We start from the raw sequence: 21535 nt of genomic DNA, 5'->3' as shown, positions 1-21535 counted from the left end.
TAACTGGGCATTCAGCATTTAAGAAACTGTTAAAAGTGAAGATAACTGATCAAGTAGCTAAACTGAAAAATATTAGATTTTTGTGTCTGTTTTGTTCTGGAATTTATTTCATCATGTCTTGTAAATATACAATTTTTATACAGTATATATCTGCCTTGTTTTACTGTGATTTGCTCTGTATTGCTATGTGACAAAAACAGCTTTTCCAACTGAGAACAATAAAAAGATGAAGTTGCTAATTCAGCTTGTCCTGGAAGTGATTTATAGTGGCAGTAATAACAGAAATGCTGATGTTAACACCGTCCAGAAACACGTCTGACTTTGTACCACCAACCTTGTGATTAGAGGACAACCTGCTCTACCACCTGAGCCACAGCCGCCCAAAATAAAATATTTTATAAATCAAAATGTTCAGACCGTAGATGGGAATGAAACTGGAACGTTTATGGTATGTTGGTGATACTGACGTGGAAATTTCTGAAAAACAAATAATTTACTTCAGTTTATTTACAGACACATTTAGACCATGTTTATTTTATTCTAAATGTGTAGTTTATATGTTTTCAAAATTGATGGATGTATGACCCTGAGTGTTTAAGAGTTGAATTAAAGTACTTGAGATGGACTTAACCACCATAGTTCAGATGTTGTGATCTGAGTCATTTCTCCACTAGATGGCAACAACATCCCAAAAAGCATTAAAGCTTCTCTTAAAACTACAGAAGTTTCATACAAGTTGACCAGTGGTTTGATTGGTGTTTGAGTTAGAATGCTGTTTACTTGTTTTTATTTGGTATCATCTGTGACACAGTTTATCAAATGTTTGCAAGAGACATAAAACAACTCTCCTCCTCATTCTGTCTGATTAGTTAATCGCACAACGTTTTGTCATGTAGTACAAGCATCAGTAGTAAATGTACATAAACATGATCAGCTCTCTGTAGTAGAAGTACATATTAAATGACATGATCAGGTGTGTTTTTTCAGTCACCTGTTAGCCCCGCCCTCACTGCTGGGTGCCACAGATTGTCTATGTCTGATGGGATGAAATGCCCTGCGGACAGCTCGTGTTTAGATGTAACCATCACCTGAAAAAACCTAAAAACAGGAATATTTTCAGGCAGGTTCTCAGTTCTAAGATGACCAACTGTGTTTCTAAGCAGATTTGTGGAGCAGTGATAAAGACATCATCAGACAGTGTCACTCTGAATCGAAACTATTTGTTACCCTTGTAGTTTAATGTCTATTTGTGGTGGTTTAATGTCTCTTTGTGGTCATCTTGTGTCTTTAGGTGGTGTTTTGTGTGTCTTTCTGCAGTTATTTTGTGGCCATTTGTATTGTTTTCTGTCTTTTTGTGGTTAGTTTGTCCTTTTTTGTGTGTCTGCGTGTAGCAGTCTGTCTTTCTTTGAGATTGTTTTCTGTCTCTTTGTAGGACTTTTTTTTGTCTCTTTGTAAGGTTTTTGTGTCTCTTTGTGGTCTTTTGTTGTCTTTGTGTGGTTATTTGTGCCTCTTTGTGGGTGTTTTGACTCTTTTTGGTCATTTTTTGTCTCTTTGCTGTGTTTTTGTGTCCTTTTGCAGTTGTGTTATGTCATTTGGTCTTGTAATTATGTCTCTGTGAGGCTGTTTTTTGTCTCTTTGTAGCTGTTTTGTGTGTTTTGGTTGTCATTTTCTCTCTCTGTGTGGCAATTTGTGTCTCTTTGTATCTGTTTCTGATTGTTTCATCTCTTTGCATTATTTTTGTGTCTCTCTCTGGTCATTTAGTGTCTTTTCATGATCATTTTATGTCTAATTGTCTCTGCTTTGGCTGTTTTTGTGTCACTTTATGTTGTTTTAATCTCTCTGTGGTTGTTTTGTGCATTGTTGTGGTCATTGTGTTTCTCTGTATTGGAATTTGTGATTGTTTTGTGTCTTTTTGTGGTCTTTTTGTAGTCATTCCTGTCTTTCCATAGCCACTCTGTATCTCTGTTCGTTGGGTTTCTTTGTGTTTTTGTGGTCATTATTGGGTCCCTTTGTGTTGTTTGTGTCTCTTTTTGCTTCTTTTGTGTCTCTTGGTGATCGTCTTGTCTCTGTGGTCATTTTGTGTGTCTTTGTGGTGCTTTAATACACTTTATTTCAACTCAACTGGGTTTCAAACTAGCACTGCCCATCCTTCAGAAGCATAGTTGTTTAGTTTAGGGAGAATAGTTTGACACTGTAAACCTGTGGGCGGGTTTTATTGTGTAAAAGTCTATATTGTGCTGCTTAAATATTAATCCTCTAAACACAGTCAGTTTGTATGGAAGGAGAAGTCCAATCAAAACACTCTTTAAGTGGCTTTAATGACGTCAGGAGGTGGGCGTGGCCTCCAGGCGGCGCAGCGCCCCGTGGTTCCTGGAAAAGCCCGCAGAGTGAGCGCTCCTGTCGGCCGCCCAGTCTCCGCCCTGCTCGGTGAGTCTCCGCAGGTGAAGCAGCCGCAGGACGGAGGAATGTGACGGCTGTCGGTGCTTCATAAACATGGAAACCGGAGTGGATCATCTCAGCGGAGTCAGAGAGTAAAGAAAGTAAAATAAAATCCAGCCTTCAGATATGAGACACGAGCGGAGGATCTGCGGCGGCTGTTGGTGACCGTCCGGGTTACTTTGTCCAGGTGTGGCTGCTCCACCTGCCGTCTGACTGTGCGTCGTGTGAAGGGATTTTTGCGTATTTAGGACTGTGTGTTGTTGTTGTTGGGGCTCACAATGCCGGAGCTGATCAGCGTGACGGAGTTTATCGCGGAGACTAATGAGGACTACAAAGCTCCGACCACCTCCAGCTTCACCACCCGGATGTCCCACTGCAGGAACTCGGTGGCGGCTCTGGAGGAGGTGAGAAACGAACACACACACACCGGAGATCAATGAGCTGGTTCAACTGGCTGCCAGAGAGGAAAAAAAAAAAAACACCCACAAAGTCAAGTTGTTGCTTGTTCCACTGCACTGAAACCTGTTGCTGCTTCTTTTTTTTTAAAAATTGAAGTGATGATTTGGTCTCCAGCCTGTAATCAGATGATGCTCTTGAAGCACATTTTACTGTTGTTGTGTTTACATGAAGATTGTTTCTCGTTGTCAGGCAGGAACAGGCAGCAGACCTGAGTGTTTGTCATGTAGAAAGAGGAACAGAGAGACACACTTCCTCCTGGTGTAACAGTGGGCTCTGTGCATGTTGTAAGAGTTCACTGCTTCTTTTTTTTCTGTTTTGCAATGCAGTGATGATGAGGCAGATTTGTTAACTGAAGGAAGTTAAGGGTCAAAGGTCTCACAGTGAAGTGAAGAGAATGAGGAGCGCTCACTCCTCCTCCTCCTCCTCCTCCTCCTCTTCCTCCTGCTGCTGCTCGGGCCCCCTGCAGGGACTCACCATGAGTTATGGAGCCCCGGGCACACATCTGTGAATGGGCCCCACGTACCCCTTTTCCACCAAACTGGTTCCAGTGCTAGTTCGGAGCCAGAGCCTGACTTAGCACCAGTTCTTTGTGTTTCCACCACCTAAACACCGGCTCCAGGCTCTCTTTGCTGGGCCAGAGCTAAGAACCACGGGGCTGGGGGCGGGGTTATCGTGACCAATGTGACTGAAGGAAACACAGAACAGGACACACAAGTGGTCATTCGTGTTGTTTTTTTTTGCCAGGACGTCTCTGGTCCGATCGTAGATGTTTTTGAATGAGTCCCGATGTAAGATTGTAAATGGACCCCCATAGAATATGGACCCTGGGGTCCATTTTCCGCAACGGAATATGGACCCCCATATAGAATATGGACCCCCCTAATACTTTTAATAATATACATAAATATGAACATAGACAACAAAATTCAACAGGTAATGAATAACAACAACCTTAACCCTAACCCGGGGATCCATATTCCGCTGTGGCATATTGATCCATTTTCAAGGGGGGTCCATATGTAATACTACACCAGGACACACAGAAGTTTTGCCCAAACTACTGCACACTGAAATCTGGTATAACTGTGTCCCACCAGCAGCAACACAGTGGTGGAAAACAGAACTTTTACAACTTTGGTGAACTGCAGTATTAGGCTTAGAAATGTGGTCTTCTTGTGAAAAACAGAGCACCTACATGTGCTGTTTTTTTCTGCTCATAGAAAAGACAAGACAAAATGACTCGGTTTCATCTTGGACAAATCAGACATTAGAACGCCCTGGTTTAATCTTTTTAAAGTCAGTTTTTGGTCGCACACCAGTCTGAGCACCGTTTTCTGTCTCTGTGTGGTCACCTTGCTAGTTGCTAGTTGATTTGCATCCCCTTGTGGCTGTTTTGAGTCTCTGTAATCATTTAGCACCTCTTTCTAGTCGTTTTAGTCATTTAGCACATTTTACTAATTTGTTACAGTGGTCGTCTGTTTGCTCTTGTTTTGCGTTTTTTTGCGGTCATTTTGAAGTCTTGCACAGCAGGTGCAGTGCTCGGCTCATTCAGTATCGCATCCATGGTCTCCTGTGGCTGTTAAAGGGTTAAAGAAGAGATGCGTTTGAGACACTTTCAGTTTTAATAAGGGGTTTCCAGGAGCTTTAGGTGGTTTTACGGGTTTTCCACTGTCCTGGAGACTTGTTGGTGGAAGATAGTTCGCTTTTGAGTCCAATTAAAAAATAGATTTCTTCATTTCTTCTTGCACTTAATATTTTTGTACTATAACAGAACAACTGATGTGAGATCACAGGTCTGAACATCTTATCATGTCCTCCTCCTCCTCCTGTTGCATGCTGGGACGTTCCCGCCCAGCAGACCTGAGGCGATGGCCTCACCCGTCTGATCGAGTCCTAACAAGACTCATCTCACCTCCTTCGTCTCTAACGTATAGTTTTCCCTTTGCTAAGTCGTCCCCTGTTTTAATCTTTTATCTTTCCTCTCATTGTTTTGTTCGTTCTCTCCGTCTCTTTGTCTCTCCCTTTTCTCTCGGTTCACTTTTAATGTTCCTCTGTTTTAAACCTCCTCTGTGCTCCTGTCATGCCCCAACTTGTTAATCTGAAGTTACCTGAGAGGAGTTAAAGCTGCTCTGTGTCTTTTTAACACCAATAAATCGTCGCCCACTTGTTCGTCTTCAGACTGTTAATATGATTACAGTAAACACATGAGATCAACACTGTGTCTCTGTTTTGCACATTATCGGTGCCTCTGTCTGACTGCACATAGCAGTAAAAGTATTTAAAGAACTTGACAGCGAAAAACCAAATACACCCAGTACGTTACAGAGTCATGACTTATGTCCTTTTACCTGCTGGCTGAGCTGAGCTAAAGTTTGTGGACATGCTGACATGTAAAAAGCCAGTGAAAACCTCTCTAATCCTTGACAGAGAGCAGATTTCGTGAGGAAAGCCTTTTGCAATGTGGTTACGTCCACTTGCTGAATGTACCTTCAAGATATTTGGGTTCCTCAGTTGTTGCTGGACAAAATGTCACATGTTTTGGTTTCATTTTGTCTAATAAGCGCCAATAAAAGTAGCTTCATTCTCTGTGAGCAGCTCCTGTTTGCAGCGACTCGTGGATGTACAACCATCAGTGGTTACTGTGATCCTAAAGAAAACCTCTAAACAGGGAGATTCTCAGACAGGTTCTCAGTTATAAGATGGCTGACTGTGTTCTGAGCAGCTCTTTTGTTTGTCTTTAGTGTCTTTTCTGGGGTCATTTTGTGTCTCTTTTTGTGTCTTTATGTGGCCATTTTGCATCGTTGATGTCACTTTTGTATCGTGTCTCTTTGTTGTTATTTTGGTTTTGATTGCTTTTTCGCTTCATGATCGTTGTTTGGTTTTTTTTTGTCTATCTTTGTTCATTCTGTGTTTCTTTTTGGCCGTTTTGTCTTTTTGTTTGCGTTGTGTCTCTTTGCAGTTATTTTGTGTCTCTTTTTGTTCATTTTTTGAAGTTTTTTTTTATTTTGTCTGACTTTGTGGTCATTTACTGTCTCTATGTGGTCATATTGTCTTGATGTTAATTTTGTGTCCATTTTGTTTGTCTTTAGTGTCTTTTCTACGGTCATTTTGTGTCTTTATGTGGTCATTTTGGATCGTTAATGTCACTTGTGTTTTGTGCGTTTTTGTTCTCACTAGATTGCTTTTTCACTTCATCATAGTTTTTTTTTGTCTATTTTTGTTAATTTTTGTGTTTCTTTGTGGCCATTTTGTCTTTTTGTTTGCATTGTGTCTCTTTGCAGTTATTTTGTGTCTCTTTTGTTGATTTTTTTTTTTACTTTTTTTGGTTTATTTTATCTGTTTTTGTGGTTATTTTGTGTCTCTTTTTGTTCATTTTTTGACTTTTGTTTATTTTTTCTGTTTTTGTGGTTATTTTGTGTCTTTTTGGCCGTTTTGTCTTTTTGTTTTTCTTCATTCTGTGTCTCTGTGGTCATTAAGTGTCCTTCTAGGGTCATTTTGTGTCTTATTTCATATGTTTTGTGGTCATTTTGCATCTCTGTGGTTGTTTTGTGTCACTTAGTTGCTATATTGTGCCTCTTTGGAGTCATTTTTTAAGTTTTATTTTAATTTTTTTGTCGCTTTTGTGTCCTTTTTTCTGTCTTTTTTTGTTTGTCTCTCCTCATGTCTTTTTTTTTCTCTTTCTAGTCACTTTCTGCCTTTTTGTAGTTGTTTCATGTCTCTTTGTGGTCCTTTTGTTTCTTTTTGTGGTATTTGTGGTCATTTTGGAGTCACTTCGCAGGTCTGTTTTCGAGTTCACTAAGTTATGAGAGCTACAGCTGCTGACTAACCACAACGACTGACCAGCTGTTGTTCTAGCACCTGGTCGTGTTTTGTGAATGATCTAAAAATGAATTCTAGAGTTTGAAAATGAGCTCATCTCCTAGTTTTCAGGACAGATCTTAACCAGACTTTGTTCGCTGTCACTGAGTCAGATGGTGATGGAGCTTCTGGCCCGTCTGCATGTTTCACACACTGAGTCACTGAGTTGTGAGTCAGCTGCAGCTGCACACTCTGAGGTGAACCTGAGCAGGGAGGTGAGCAGGAATGCTGCATCTGCATGTTCGGGGTGAAGCGTCGACCACGTCAGGTGACGGACATCGTGGTTTTATCAATGCAAACAGTGAGACGCTAAGCTGACAGCTGCTGACTGTGGAGCTTTAAGAATGTGTGCACGGCAGACTGATGCTACATTTTTATTAGCATCAGTATGACAGTCTATGTTCAATTCAACAGCTACTTTCTATTCTGGTAGTTGTGTTTCCTGGAACTGAACTGGAAATTTATCAAGGTTCTTCAAGGATCTTCCAGTCACTTAAGATGAGGCGTCAAGGTGTGTCCAGCAAATTTAAAGGACTTCCTTGGTCCTGCAGTTTGGAGCAGGGTTGTGCCAGTTTTATGACCGCTGACAAACCGGCAGGATCTCTTCTTATTTCACTATTAGATAAGTTACCCACTCAAGTTCACGTTTGTATACCCAGTGTTGTTTGGAACATTAAAACTGCTGGACTTTTACATATGCATCTGTTACATTCAAGCAAAACGAGTTTCCACACTGCAGGTTAAGAGTTTTAATTGTGGCGACATTATTTAGAGATGTGTTTAATGACGGATTTGTCAGAGCTGAAGACATTAATTATACTGAATCCTATCAGCTTCAGTAGAAATCACCCGGACTTCTCTTTAGGTTTTTGAAGATGTTTTACTTCTCATCCAAGAGGCTTCTTCAGTTCTAACTGAAGTGTAACGTCTTCAAGAACCTTAAAGAGACAATCAGGTGGTTAGTTGTGAAGCTGCTAGGACGACCATGACCTGGATGACTGGGAATCTACACATATGTTGATGGAGTAGTTCGTTACAGCAACTTGGAACGTGGTGGAATCTATGGACATAGATGTCCAAGAAAAGTGGTGCTGCAGATCAAAAAGAAAGAGGAAGAATTAGAGACTAATGAAAACAGATGTCAAAGGGGAGGCATACATTGTAATGATTTGCACCAACAGTGTTGTGTAATCACTCTCACTGCTCGAAGAGGAAGACAAAGGTTCAGCACTGCAGTTTAAGGAACATTTAAACAGCACATGCAGGGCTCCAGAGTTAAAAGTTTTCACATGATCACATTTGTATGATGATGATCAATTGGCCATTTCGCTGCATTCTGACTGTTTCGGTTGTTTTTGCTCTTCATGAACTCAGTCAATCATCTTCTAATGAAACAATCCACTAAGCTGCTACCGTGTTCCAAAGATGAAGTGATTTACAGCTAATTATTTTTAAAAAGTATAACTAGGAGAGAGGAGGAGGAGGAGGAGAGGTTCCCAATGACTTACTACATTCAATCACAGTACCAGAGCTGCAAAATGAATCCACTGTTGTTCACTGTTTATTGAACGTGATCAGCTGTAATAGTGGCGTCCATGTAGATGCAATCACTTAATATTACGTTGAGTAAATATGACACCAGAACACCTTTTTTTTTTTTCAGTCGTTTTCAAACTAACTCTTGGTCCCACAGCTGTCTGAGCATCTGCTTTGCAGTAACATAGTTGAGACTGGAGGCTTCTCTGTTCACAGCTTAGCATGTATGTGAGACATTTAACGAACATACGAACAAGTTGTAGTGTCTCTTGCTGAGCAGATTTTCAGTAAGTGAGGAGTTCAGCCTGTGTCCAGTTCATAGCAGTCGTATCAGACCACCTCAGGCCACATATACGAGGTGTGTTAGAAAAGTTCCAGGACTGGCGTCACAAAACATATATTTCAAAACCCAAACTACAAACTCAACTCCAGACCATCAACCAGCACGTCTACAGAGAGATCCTGCAGCGTTTGCTTCGCTCAGTGCGTGAGAAGATGTGAGAGTTGCTGCAGGACAAGTGGAGGCTGCTTCACCGTGACAACCTGCTCACAATGAGCTGAGCATCCCACAGTTCCTGGCTGAGAAGAACATCACCGTGCTGGAGCAACCTCCCTCCTCACCCCACCAGGCTCTGTGGGATTTTTTCCGCCTCCCCAAGCTCAAGGGGGTCATCAAGAGGACCCGTTTAGAAGACATGGACGACATCAAGATGGCAGTGATGATGGAGCTGAGGAAGATCCTGGAAGAATCCTTCCAGGAGTGCATGGCGGTGTGGCAGAGAAGGTTGGGAAAGTGTGTTCGACTCCAGGAGGATTACTTGGAAGAGGAAAACTTGTAGTTTGTAGTTTGGATTTGAAATATATCTTTTGTGACACCAGTCCTGGAACTTTTCTGACACACCTCGTAAAGCCTGGAGTTACTGTCAGCCTTTAGATTCATGCAAAACTAAGATATACAAAAGCAACTGTTCATCAGCATGCCAGCCTGATCAATAGGGTTTGGTCCCTCCCTAAGTAATTAATTTGGTAGGTTGGTTGAACCGGTGCTACCAGTAGAAAAGGCTAATCTAGAGTCTTGAGATGTCGCACTTACTAGAAGTCCAGGTGGAACGTGTGCTGGGCGTAATACAAAGTGTAATTTACTTCCTGCACATGACAGAAAAACAGCTTATCCTCTTGTTTTACTGGCTGGAGTCAGAGAACGTTTGACTGTGTTTTACTATCTAATCAATCAATAGATCAATGATTGGATGATCTTTTTTCACTGTGATTTGAATTCGTTTCGGGAGGTTTATGCTGCTCACAGTTAAACTCCAGTGAAACCAGACAAACGGCTGACCTCACCTGGTCAGGGCAGAAGTTGAGTCGCTCACAAAACTGTTTTCTTTGAATTAGGTTTTGTCTGTTTCCTGCTGAGTCACTTATTTGACTTGTTAAAGGCAGAACCAGGAAGTGAGCCACTGGATTATTGTCATGCTTTTAGACATTCTGCAGCTTTCTCTATGAGCACTGAGGGACTGATTTTTTGTTGTTTTTGGTTTGTTAAGCTCTGTTCTTTGCTACGATCTTTGTTGCTCACGTCTCATTTTTGCGTACGACTGACTCGTCTTTTTGTATGATTTTGTGTTTATGTGGTGGGAGATTTTTTTAAATTTATTTATTTTCTGGGCTTTTTCGCCTTTAATTTTAACATTTTTTTTTACCTGATTTCATGACTGCCTGCTTATCACGCAGTGCTTCTTCATCTCGGTGTCTTTGAATGCACCACCAAGGAGGAAATCTTGTCAGAGCCTTCTGTCAGTCACGCACACCTTCATCAGAGCATTTTAAAAATAGCTTCTTTTTTTTTTCTACATCATATTACATTTAGCAAAAAGCCCACAGATGCTGTTGACAGAAAATAGATGCTAGTGGCTGGTAAGGACATCTTGGTGTAGCTTGACGAGCTTTCTTTTTGAGCAACATGTGAAGACGCTGCAGTTTTTATTTTAGACACAGCAGCACAGAGTCTTCATGTCGGACTTGTCTCGGTGTCGCTGGAGTATTCTGGTTTTATCAAACTCGTCTCATGTGTTTGCAAACTGAATTTATCTTATAATAAAACCTTCAGACCACGGACTCGTATCTGCAGTGCGTTGCAGGGTTCTGACGGATGGAAAGGCTTCCCATTCGCTGCTGCAGACACTTTTTGAATGAAGTTTTAGCGTTACAATGAACTAAAGGCTGCTGTGAACTCTGAGGTCAATGAGTCTCTTGTTTTAATGTTCATGCGGTTTGACGTCTTGTTTCAGCGTCCGAATTCTGACAGTTTTGTAACTTTGTGTGTGATATTGTGTCGCCCTGCAGGTCTTTTAAAAGAACGTGCAGATGATGAGACTTGAACTTATAGCAGTAGCAGCTCTTGTTGTCGTTTCGTGTCTCTTTGTGGTTGTTATGAATCTCTGTGTGTTGTTAGCTTCACTTGTGGCTGTTTGACCCTTTTGAGGTCATTTTGTGTTTCTTTTATATTTATGGTGATTTTATTGTGGTAGTTTTTGTCGTTGTGTTTCTTTGTGCTTGCTTTGTGTGTCTTCTTGGTGGTGTTTTACCTCTTTATGGTTATTTTGTGTCTTTTTGCGTTTGCTCTGAGTCTCTCTGCAATCGTTTTGCATCCTTTGTGATCATTTTCGGGAGGTTTTTGTGGTCGTTTTTTGTCTCTGCAGTTGTTTTGCAACTTTTTTGTGGTCATTTTGTGTCTGTTTTATTTTATGTCTGTGGCCCTTTTGCATCTATTTGTTGTCGTTTTTTTTTTCCTTTTTGTGTTATTTTGCATTAATTTTTGACGTTTTCTGGTCGTTTTGTGCGTCTTTGCAGTTGTTTCATATCTCATGTGGGCTCATTTTGTGTCTTTTTGTGTTTTGCCTCTCTTTGTTTTTGGTAATTGTGTGTCTCTTTAGTCATTTTACGTCTCTTGTGGTTGTTCTGTATCTCTTATGTTGTTGGTTTGGGTCTCTTTTATTGTTTATTGTCTCTTTGTGGTTGTTTTTGACTCTTAGTGGTCATTTTGCATCTGTTGTTTGGTTTTTTTTTTGTCTCTTTTTCATAATTTTTGTCTTTTTGTGGCCTTTGGTGACTTTGTGTCTGTTTTTTGTGGTGTTGTGTCTCTTTATGGTAATTTTGTGTGTCTCTTGGCTGTTCTACATCTCTTTGTAGTCATCTATTTATCCATCTCCAATAACAATTGTTAACGGTTTTAAAACTTTGGCCCGGGGCTCCCTTTGGCCGGCTGTGGCTCAGGTGGTAGAGCGGGTTGTCTTCCAATCGCAAGGTTGGCAGTTCGATCCCCCGCCTCTCCACAGTCGAAATGTCCTTGGGCAAGACACTGAACCCAAAAGGTGCTCCCAGTGGCAGGCAGCACCTTGCATGGCAGCTCTGTCACCATTAGTGTATGAATGTGTTTGTGAATGGGTGACCAATTGTTTAACACATCATTTTAGCCAAAAGTAGTGCTGGCTTTAGTCTCTTCAGTCTGACTTTAATGTATGCAATCAATGCTCTTAAGTTCTGATGCCCCAGTTTGCTAATAATACTACTGTTCTTTATCCTAAGAAGACTTTGACTTCTACTTCTTTCCACTGTGACTGATCTCCGTGCTTTGACTGTTTGTCCTCTTCAGGCTCTGGACGTGGACAGATCGGTTCTGTACAAGATCAAGAAGTCGGTGAAGGCCATCAACACGTCTGGTTTGGGTAAGAGACACAGTTTCATCTCAGTGCGTCCAAAAATACAAGAGCTCCTCACCACAGAACCTCACTCCATCTTTCACTTCCTGTTTGTCTGCTCAGAGAGAAACTGCAGATAAAAGTAGAAACTGTTTTAATTGCGTGCAGCGTGTTTCAGCTGCAGTCCGCTGAGTGATAACACAGCAGCGCTGAGTGTGGTTGGTGGGTTTGTGTTCAGGCAGGTGGAGTCTCTCCTCCAAACATTCCTGTCATACTGCCTCCTGTCCCAGCACGCCGAGGGAGAGCCGCCCTCATCCATCCATCATCCGTCTGTTGGAGCTCACAGAGGGCAGAGAGGCCGAATCCCACCAGGCACACTCTGCAAATAAAGACTTAATATCTAGATTATTAGGCAGATAAACGGGGAGGCTGCCTGAGCTTTACTCAGCAGTTCTGTCAGCGAGCTGGCAACAATTCTGGCGGGACACTCATCAACAAACTCTTACACAACTCAGCTGTGAACCAGAAAGAGCAGTTTTAATGCACTACATGGCCAGAAGTGTGTGGACACCTCACACTTCTGGTGTTCAGAAAAGAAAAGAGGATTTAACATTAATATGATTGAATATCTGACTTAAATAATGTCTTGGAGGTGGATTTTAAAATAGAAGTCTGGTGTTGTTTTCTATATTGTCCTTTGTGGATATGAGAGAATCACTCTCACTTCATTTTCAATCATGATAAAGGTCCTGTTCCCACGACATCGAGCTAAACAACGGTTTTACAAACACATCTCAGGCTGGTCCATAGTGTTAAAGCAATCTGAACTTAAACTAGTCAAATACAAGTTAAATGGTTTAACACAAATAAATACGACCCTATTTAAACATTATTTATATAAATATTATCATGATATTGACATTAATTATCATTCTTTTTTTTAATAGTAACATTTTTTTATTGAATTTTTAAACTTTTTTTTCTTGCCTTTTTGTTTTTTTATTTATTGTAATCATTTGTTTTTCTTTAATGTCTTTTTTTTCATTTCTATTTCTTTACTGTAAAAAAAATCATTTTGCTTTCTTTTCAGTTTTTTCATTTCTATTTGTTATTTTGTTAATTATAGTCATTTATTATCATTTGTATTCTTCTATTTTTATTTATTTAATTATGATTTCTCTTAACTTTTTTTTTTGCTTTTGCTGTTTTAATTTCATTCTTTTGTTATTTTATTTTATTTTTTCTCGTGTTTTATTTATTTTATGTTCCTGTAATTTTTATTCTTTCTTCAATTATTTTCTTTTTGGTGGCTGATGGTTGTTGTTTGTGACTGATGACTGTCTGAGAACACACATCTGTCTGCCGTCATCCTCAAGCAGCCGTTCTCTTAACTGATCCCTTCTATAAGACTCTGTACATGTAGATTTATTCACCCAGAATCACATGATTGTGAATTCCAGTGTGTGTTTCTGTCCGTGGCATCCGGCTAAAGTTCTTTCTGCTTGTTGTAGCTCATGTGGACAATGAGGAGCAGTACATCCAGTCCATGGAGAAGTTCGGGGACAACTGTGTGTGCAGGGAGGACGCCGAGGTCGGCTCCGCCTTCCTCAAGTTCGCCGTTTTTACCAAGGAACTCACGGCGCTCTTTAAAAACCTGGTGAGGAACCGAAAAGAATAAATACCAGGCGGCCTCTCAGAAACCCAGAAGGTGGTTTGACTGCCACTCTCTTGTAACCAGCTGGATAAAAGCAAAATGATTTTGATCTGTTACTCGGGAAATTTGACCCAAAAATTCTGAATGTATTTAGTAATTTCAGAATACAGATGATTGAAAGTTTCAGTTTTCAGGTCCTTCTGAGATGCTTCTAATATTATCACACTGATCCCACTGAAAGACCAACACATGTTCCTCTTACGTCCCCGAATAGAGAACAGAGTAACTCATAAAAGTTTTACCAGCTGTGCAGCATTGTTGATTCAAAGAGTGATTGAGGATGCATCTTGTTAAATGTCATTGTGCTGAAAATTAGATGCTCAGCTGTATCCAGATTGTATGACAATACATAAGAGCCACGGACTGGATGTAAGTCTGACCTGCAGTTTAAAGTGACACGACTTTCTGTTTGCAGATGCAGAACATGAACAACATCATCACCTTCCCTCTGGACAGTCTGCTGAAGGGAGACCTGAAAGGAGTGAAAGGGGTTTGTCTTTCAGTTTCTTCTGTCTGAATGTGTCAATAAACAAACACACTTAGTTCAACAACATTCACATGATTTCCTTTCTGTCTGGGCTGCAGAGATTGTACAGTTTCAATATTGCTGATTAATGTCTGAAATCATTAATTCATGATTTGTTCCATTCTGCCCTTCGATGGCAGGAAGCAGTAAAGCTACGATAAAAGGTTTCTCACCCACACTCACATTCACACCTACGGACAATTTAGAATCACCAATNATTTCACCTCAGGACTCTCAGGCGAAGCAGAACGCAGGTTACAGCCTCCATCAGCTGCAGGGAAACAAGGCCCACGGCACCGAGCGCTCTGGAGTCCTCTACAAGAAGAGTGAGGGGTGAGTGAACTCTCACAGGAAAACAAATCCCCTACTTGGCCGACAGACCACCCTCTATGGATCTCTTCACATTTTCAAACTGATTTATTTATATTTCTTCTGTTGTTATTCTGCGTGTGCCTTCCACTTGCTGCCTATAAGGTGTTAGAGGCTTTGACACACAACCACACACATGCACTTTGTGTGAACAATCACATTTCACCTTCTTTGCTGATTTGCTCTCAAAATATTTATTGTAGCGAGGTGCCACTCATATCAAATGGAACAGCACAACTTGATCTCTCTGTGAAGTGTTGCTGAGAAAAATAATAAGTTTACATCAAATTTACCCATATTTACAACCTGCATACGGCTCTCCACACCCATTACTGTTGTTTTTTTCCCCCAGAACATGTCATTGCATAGGTATGTTAATATCTCAGCAGTGATGTGTTAATATTATGTCACAACAAAAAGCCGAACCAGAACTTTGCAATTACAGTTTGTACATACTAAAGTATTAACATCATAAAGGCAGATCAAACTTCTTTAACTTAACCTAAAGGTAGTGAAAAGTAATGTCTTCACAAATGTTCATGCTCCTGCTTCCTGGTTGAATCAATTACAGCTTATCTTTTCATATCGTAGATCGACTGCATTTCCAAATAAACAGCAGATATGACCCTTTTCAGTGATAGTTGTTGTTTCTCTGTGCGTCAAAGACTGACCCAGTTTTGACAGCAAATATCTGCATGGTTGCCAACACAGGACAGATATCACACCCAGGCTGTGTGAAAAGTAAACACAAAACAACCAATCTGCTTTTCAATTTAATGATTTAAAGTTGTGGTGAAAAAATGAGCAGAGGTCACCTTTGCACAAGAGGCAGCGGTGATCCTCGACTCTGTCGTCTGTCTGACTGTATACAGTTGAGACCAGAAGTTTACATTCACTGCATAAAAAGACACATAACCTTTATTTTCTCACTGTCTGACATTAAATGTGACTAAACTTTTCCTGTTTTAGGTCAGTTAGGATTACCATCATTATTTCTATTTGCTAAATGCCAGAATAATGAGAGAGAGAATTTTTTAGATAATTTTTTACTACTTTCTTCAAAGTCAGAAGTTTACATCCACTAAGATGCCTTCAAACTATTTTTGAAAGCCAAGATGATGATGTCATGGCTTTGGAAGCTTTTGATAGGTTAATTGACAACATTTGAGTTAATTGGAGGCAAACCTGTGGATGTATTTTAAGTCACGCCTCAAACACACAGCTTCCTTCTGAAGAATCTAAAGATATCAGGAAGAGAACTGTGGACCTCCACAAGTCTGGTTCATCCTTGGGCACAATTTCCAGATGCCTGAAGGTTCCACGTTCATCTGTTCAAACAATTATACACAACTATAAACATCATGGGAATGTCCAGCCATCATAGCGCTTAGGAAGGAGACGGGTTCTGTGTCCAGAGATGAAGTGTTTTGGTGAGAAATGTGTGAATCAACCCCAGAACAAAAGCTAAAGACCTTGTGAAGATGCAGCTGAAGCTGGTCAGAGAGTCATTATCCACAGTGAGACCAGTCCTGTACCGACATGGGCTGGAAGGATACTCAGAGAGGAAGAAGTCATTACTCCAGAAGCAACATAAAAAAGCCAGATTACAGTTGGCAAATGCACACAGAGACAAAGACCTTAATATCTGGAGACATGTCCTGTGGTCTGATGAAACTAAAACTGAACTGTTTGACCATAATGACCATTGTTACATTTGGAGGAAAAAGGGGGAAGCTTGAAGCCTGAGAACACCATCCCAACTGTGAAGCACGGGGGTGGCAGCATCATGTTGTGGGGCTGTTCTGCTGCAGGAGGGACTGGTGCACTTCAGAGAATAGATGGCATCATGAGGAAAGAACATTATGTGGAAATATTGAAGCAACATCTCAAGACATCAGCCAGGAAGTTAAAGCTTGGGAACAAATAAGTCTTCCAAATGGACAATGACCCTAAACATACCGCCTGATTAGTTACAAAGTGGCTTAAGGACCACAAAGTCCATGTTTTGGAGTGACCATCACAAAGCCCTGATCTCAATCCTGGAGAAAATTTGTGGGCAGAACTGAAAAGGCGTCTGAGCAAGGCGGCTTACAAGCCTGACTCAGTTCCACCAGTTCTGGTGGAGGAATGGGCCAAAGTTTCAGTAAACTATTGTGACAAGCTTGTGGAAGGAAACCCAAAATGTTTGACCCCAGTCATACAGTTTAAAGGCAAAATTTGAAGAAAGTAATAAAAAAATCTCTCTCTCATTATTATGGCATTTAGCAAATACAAATAATTTTGGTANTTTTTTTTTTTTTTTTTTTAAGTGGCAGGTTTACACCATACGTCGGAACCAGAAACTTTTTTTTTTTTTTTTTTTAAGTGGCAGGTTTACACCATACGTCGGAACCAGAAACTATCAAAACAGACAGAATCACTGGACTTTCAGCTTTCTAGTGGTCTTTGAACACATCATTATTGACGTACAGTTCCATTAGAAAAAACAAGTTTATTACCACAATATTCTTAAAAATCGCCCAAAATGTCTTGTGTGCACCAGATTCTGTAAAACATTCTGTGCTCCTTCCGACAAATGAGAAGCCATTTTTGATTTAGCTGCAACCAGCAGTCACGTGATGAAAATTCAGGTGAACTGTAGGCAGTGTTTACAGAGAACAGTGAGGAGACAACAAGACGGACCGAAAGGAAAATAAAACATGATGGATTAATGAAACAAATACAGCACAGCTCAAAAATAGTACACAGAGAAGGAAGTAGTTGGAGATCAGCTTGATGGAATATCTTTTAAGAGTTTATGTTCAGTGAAGTGTGGAAAGTACCACATTACCATAATACCACAAAAGAAGTTCTAAAATAGCCTAAAAATGCTGCTCCGTCACATTTCTTGACACTTCTAGATAAAATCTGATGTTGCTTTATCATTTATCTACTTCCGATCCAATATGACATTACAAAATAAAATCTGAGCTGTCAAAAACACTTCAAAGTCGAGTTCCCTCTTGTTTTTCTTATCAGCGTAAAACACTCGCACGCGTTATCGTCTTAAAATACTTGCAGGGAGACTCACGGATCAAAGTCCTCTCTATCTGTGTTTGCTGGGTGAGTGATTGCTGGCAGCTCGCACTAACTGTGTGACGTCTCTGCTTCTCCTACAGGACCTAAAGAAGCCGTTTGATAAAGCCTGGAAAGATTACGAGACCAAGCTGTAAGAAAAAAAGTCACTTATCTGTTTTTGTTTACCTTCTGCAGGATTTGCGACACTTTTTCTGTCATTGACGTAATGCCCACAGTCCCATTCAGTTTGTAAAGGTGTCAATGTTCTGAAAAAAACTGTTTTCAGAAATTGCAACAGAGCAAGAACCACAGATGTATAAATATTTGTGATGATGACTCTAACTTGAGCTTTGACCTCTGCAGAGCGAAGATCGAGAAGGAGAAGAGGGAGCATGCCAAGCAGCACGGGATGATCCGGACGGAGTTCAGTGGAGGAGAGATCGCTGAGGAGATGGAGAAGGAGAGGCGACTCTTCCAGCTGCAGATGTGTGAGGTGAGGCCACAGGAGTCAGCCCCCCACGACCCTAGTGAGGATTAAGCGGTGTATAGATAATGGATTCTCAGGCAGGCTTTAAACTTTGCCTGCGTTGTCAGTTTTTATCCACATTTTTATTTACAATTTATTCGGTGAGCTATAGAATTCAATTTACGTTCTTCTGTCTGTTTTCTATCAACAGTATCTGCTAAAAGTGAACGAGATCAAAGTGAAGAAAGGCGTCGACTTCCTCCAGAACCTCATCAAGTATTTCCACGCTCAGTGCAAGTATGTCAAAAAAAAAAAAACACACACACACACAGACACAACCATAGTCACTTTATGCAATTTGTCTAAATAAAAGTTAAGAAAGCATCCACCTTATTTGATTTAGTTAAAATCTGGGACTAAGCAAATGAATGAGGAACTGAATTTAGAGACAAGGTCGTAATAATAAAATGTGGTCATTAATCTCCTTCAGCAGCGACGATGAAATAACTCACGACGCCTTCATTTTGTTATGTTGTTCGTTCATATTGTCCTGGAAGTTTTTAAGCATATCTTATTTTGGTGAAAAACTCCATGTTTTTTTTTTTTTAATTTGTTTTTTTTCTTCAGTTTTTTTCAGGACGGACTGAAAGCTGTGGAGAGCCTGAGACCATCTGTGGAGAAACTGGCCACAGACCTGACCACGGTGAGGACCGACTGTTTCTGCAGAAATATTAGAAAGCGACACCAGAGCTCACTTATTGATCACAGTAAACAGCTTCTATCTACTGTCGGCTACCTTGAACGCTACGAAAATATACAAAAGAAAGTGCACGAGGACATTAAATTCCAACTGTTTTTGTTCAGATTAAACAGACTCAGGATGGAGAGCGGAAGCAGCTGACTCAGCTCCGAGACGTCCTGAAGGCCTCCCTGCAGTCGGAGCACAAAGAGGTGAGAAACTCATTTTAAACAACAGATGTTTAATCCAAACACAAAACCATTTATTTGCTGCTTATGTGTGGAAAAAAAACTCCCCTTTTTTGACACTGTGGTGGACATAAAGCCTAAACATGTGCTGCTGAGCCATCAGACTTCAGAAGAGAAAACAAAAACAGCACTGAAACTGCGACTCATTCGAGGATTTTTTTTTGAATTTCTACAGAAGAACAAAACTAAAAATACCGGAACTATGAAACGACACATGAAATTCTCTAGAGGGAAAAAAAATCTACATGTTTTAAATATTCGATGTATCGCTTCCTTCGTCTTTGCTCACAGCTTTGACACTCTTCATCCTCCGACCAGCTTCACGAGGTCGTCACCTGGAGCTTTTGTTTTCTTCCTGCATATCCTGAGCGCTTGTTTCCTTCACTCTGCGCTCCAAATCATCCCAAACCATCTCAGCTGGGTGTGATCAATCACTCTGCTTCCTGGCCAAAGAGCTCTTTCAGAGACTGGAGCTGTGTTTTAGTTCAGTGTCCTGCTGACAAACTAGTGATGGTCCCCCGACGGTCAAACCAGATGGGATGGTGTGTCTCTGCAGGAGGCTGTGGTCGCCATGTTGGTGCTGTGTTGCCTAGAATCCTGAACAAACACCACCACAGCTCTTCTTCTGTGCTCCACTGTAGGAACCACACATGCAGATCCCACCTATTAACCTTCTCTTTGGCTCACAAAGACACAGCAGCTGCAACTAGAAGTCTCATCAGATAAATCCAGATTTCCACTGGTCTGGTGTCCATTTTTTTGTGTTTCTCAGTCGAGGCAGTTCTCTTTTTCTTCTTCCTGGTCTTCCTCAGTAGTGGTTTCTTGAAATCCGAAGCGGAGGAAACTCTTGGTCTTTTTTCCTGGAGGGGTTTTCATGAGAGCCAGTTTCATCACAGCATTTGACCCTTTATGACTTTAAAGGAATGTCTTGAAATGTTCAGGACTGACTGACCTTCGTGTATAAAAGTAAAGATGGACTGTTGTTTCTTGGCGCTTCTTGCCATAACATGGGTTACTACAGTGTTTGAATGAGGCAGTTTGTTGTGTACCAACACTACTTCCACACAACACAACTGATGGTGTCATGAACCCTTTATGGGGCAAGTGACCATATTTGGTAACTTCCTTGGACGTTCAATATGTCCACCCTGTGCCTCTCCTTGAGGCTGAAGAACCAAGTGCACTTTGATTTAGTTTTTATATTTGTGCCAATATCACTACCTTGATCTCACATGTAAACTTTTCAACTCCTCCCGTCAGAATTTACATCGGTGCTCATTTGTAATGTTGTCCTCATTTAAATGCATGACAATTCTGGTGCAATTAAGTTTTAAGTTTATAAAAAGTGATTTATCTTAATTTCATTTCACCTCAGGACTCTCAGGCGAAGCAGAACGCAGGTTACAGCCTCCATCAGCTGCAGGGAAACAAGGCCCACGGCACCGAGCGCTCCGGAGTCCTCTACAAGAAGAGTGAGGGGTGAGTGAACTCTCACAGGAAAACAAATCCCCTACTTGGCCGACAGACCACCCTCTATGGATCTCTTCACATTTTCAAACTGATTTATTTATATTTCTTCTGTTGTTATTCTGCGTGTGCCTTCCACTTGCTGCCTATAAGGTGTTAGAGGCTTTGACACACAACCACACACATGCACTTTGTGTGAACAATCACATTTCACCTTCTTTGCTGATTTGCTCTCAAAATATTTATTGTAGCGAGGTGCCACTCATATCAAATGGAACAGCACAACTTGATCTCTCTGTGAAGTGTTGCTGAGAAAAATAATAAGTTTACATCAAATTTACCCATATTTACAACCTGCATACGGCTCTCCACACCCATTACTGTTGTTTTTTTCCCCCAGAACATGTCATTGCATAGGTATGTTAATATCTCAGCAGTGATGTGTTAATATTATGTCACAACAAAAAGCCGAACCAGAACTTTGCAATTACAGTTTGTACATACTAAAGTATTAACATCATAAAGGCAGATCAAACTTCTTTAACTTAACCTAAAGGTAGTGAAAAGTAATGTCTTCACAAATGTTCATGCTCCTGCTTCCTGGTTGAATCAATTACAGCTTATCTTTTCATATCGTAGATCGACTGCATTTCCAAATAAACAGCAGATATGACCCTTTTCAGTGATAGTTGTTGTTTCTCTGTGCGTCAAAGACTGACCCAGTTTTGACAGCAAATATCTGCATGGTTGCCAACACAGGACAGATATCACACCCAGGCTGTGTGAAAAGTAAACACAAAACAACCAATCTGCTTTTCAATTTAATGATTTAAAGTTGTGGTGAAAAAATGAGCAGAGGTCACCTTTGCACAAGAGGCAGCGGTGATCCTCGACTCTGTCGTCTGTCTGACTGTATACAGTTGAGACCAGAAGTTTACATTCACTGCATAAAAAGA

General features: G+C 40.7%; 1 protein-coding gene across 1 annotated transcript in view; it reads left to right on the top strand.

The window, feature by feature from the left end:
• The first annotated feature begins 2387 nt into the window (after nucleotides 1–2387).
• The window catches only part of asap2b (ArfGAP with SH3 domain, ankyrin repeat and PH domain 2b), a 35669-nt gene continuing 16521 nt past the window's right edge, over nucleotides 2388–21535 (top strand). Inside the window, exons 1-10 of the mRNA XM_008300708.1 lie at nucleotides 2388–2843; nucleotides 11948–12020; nucleotides 13505–13650; nucleotides 14123–14197; nucleotides 17761–17810; nucleotides 18023–18152; nucleotides 18337–18422; nucleotides 18753–18828; nucleotides 18990–19076; nucleotides 20488–20591. Of these exons, the coding sequence (XP_008298930.1) occupies nucleotides 2718–2843; nucleotides 11948–12020; nucleotides 13505–13650; nucleotides 14123–14197; nucleotides 17761–17810; nucleotides 18023–18152; nucleotides 18337–18422; nucleotides 18753–18828; nucleotides 18990–19076; nucleotides 20488–20591 (953 nt within the window). The 5' untranslated portion in view covers nucleotides 2388–2717. The remainder of the gene's footprint in view (nucleotides 2844–11947; nucleotides 12021–13504; nucleotides 13651–14122; nucleotides 14198–17760; nucleotides 17811–18022; nucleotides 18153–18336; nucleotides 18423–18752; nucleotides 18829–18989; nucleotides 19077–20487; nucleotides 20592–21535) is intronic.

The sequence above is a fragment of the Stegastes partitus genome, unplaced genomic scaffold (assembly GCF_000690725.1).
Source record: "Stegastes partitus isolate 25-593 unplaced genomic scaffold, Stegastes_partitus-1.0.2 Scaffold1578, whole genome shotgun sequence".
Taxonomy (NCBI): Eukaryota; Metazoa; Chordata; class Actinopteri; family Pomacentridae; genus Stegastes; species Stegastes partitus.
Note: the sequence above shows the minus strand (reverse complement) of the source record. Positions and strands in the feature narration are given on the sequence as shown.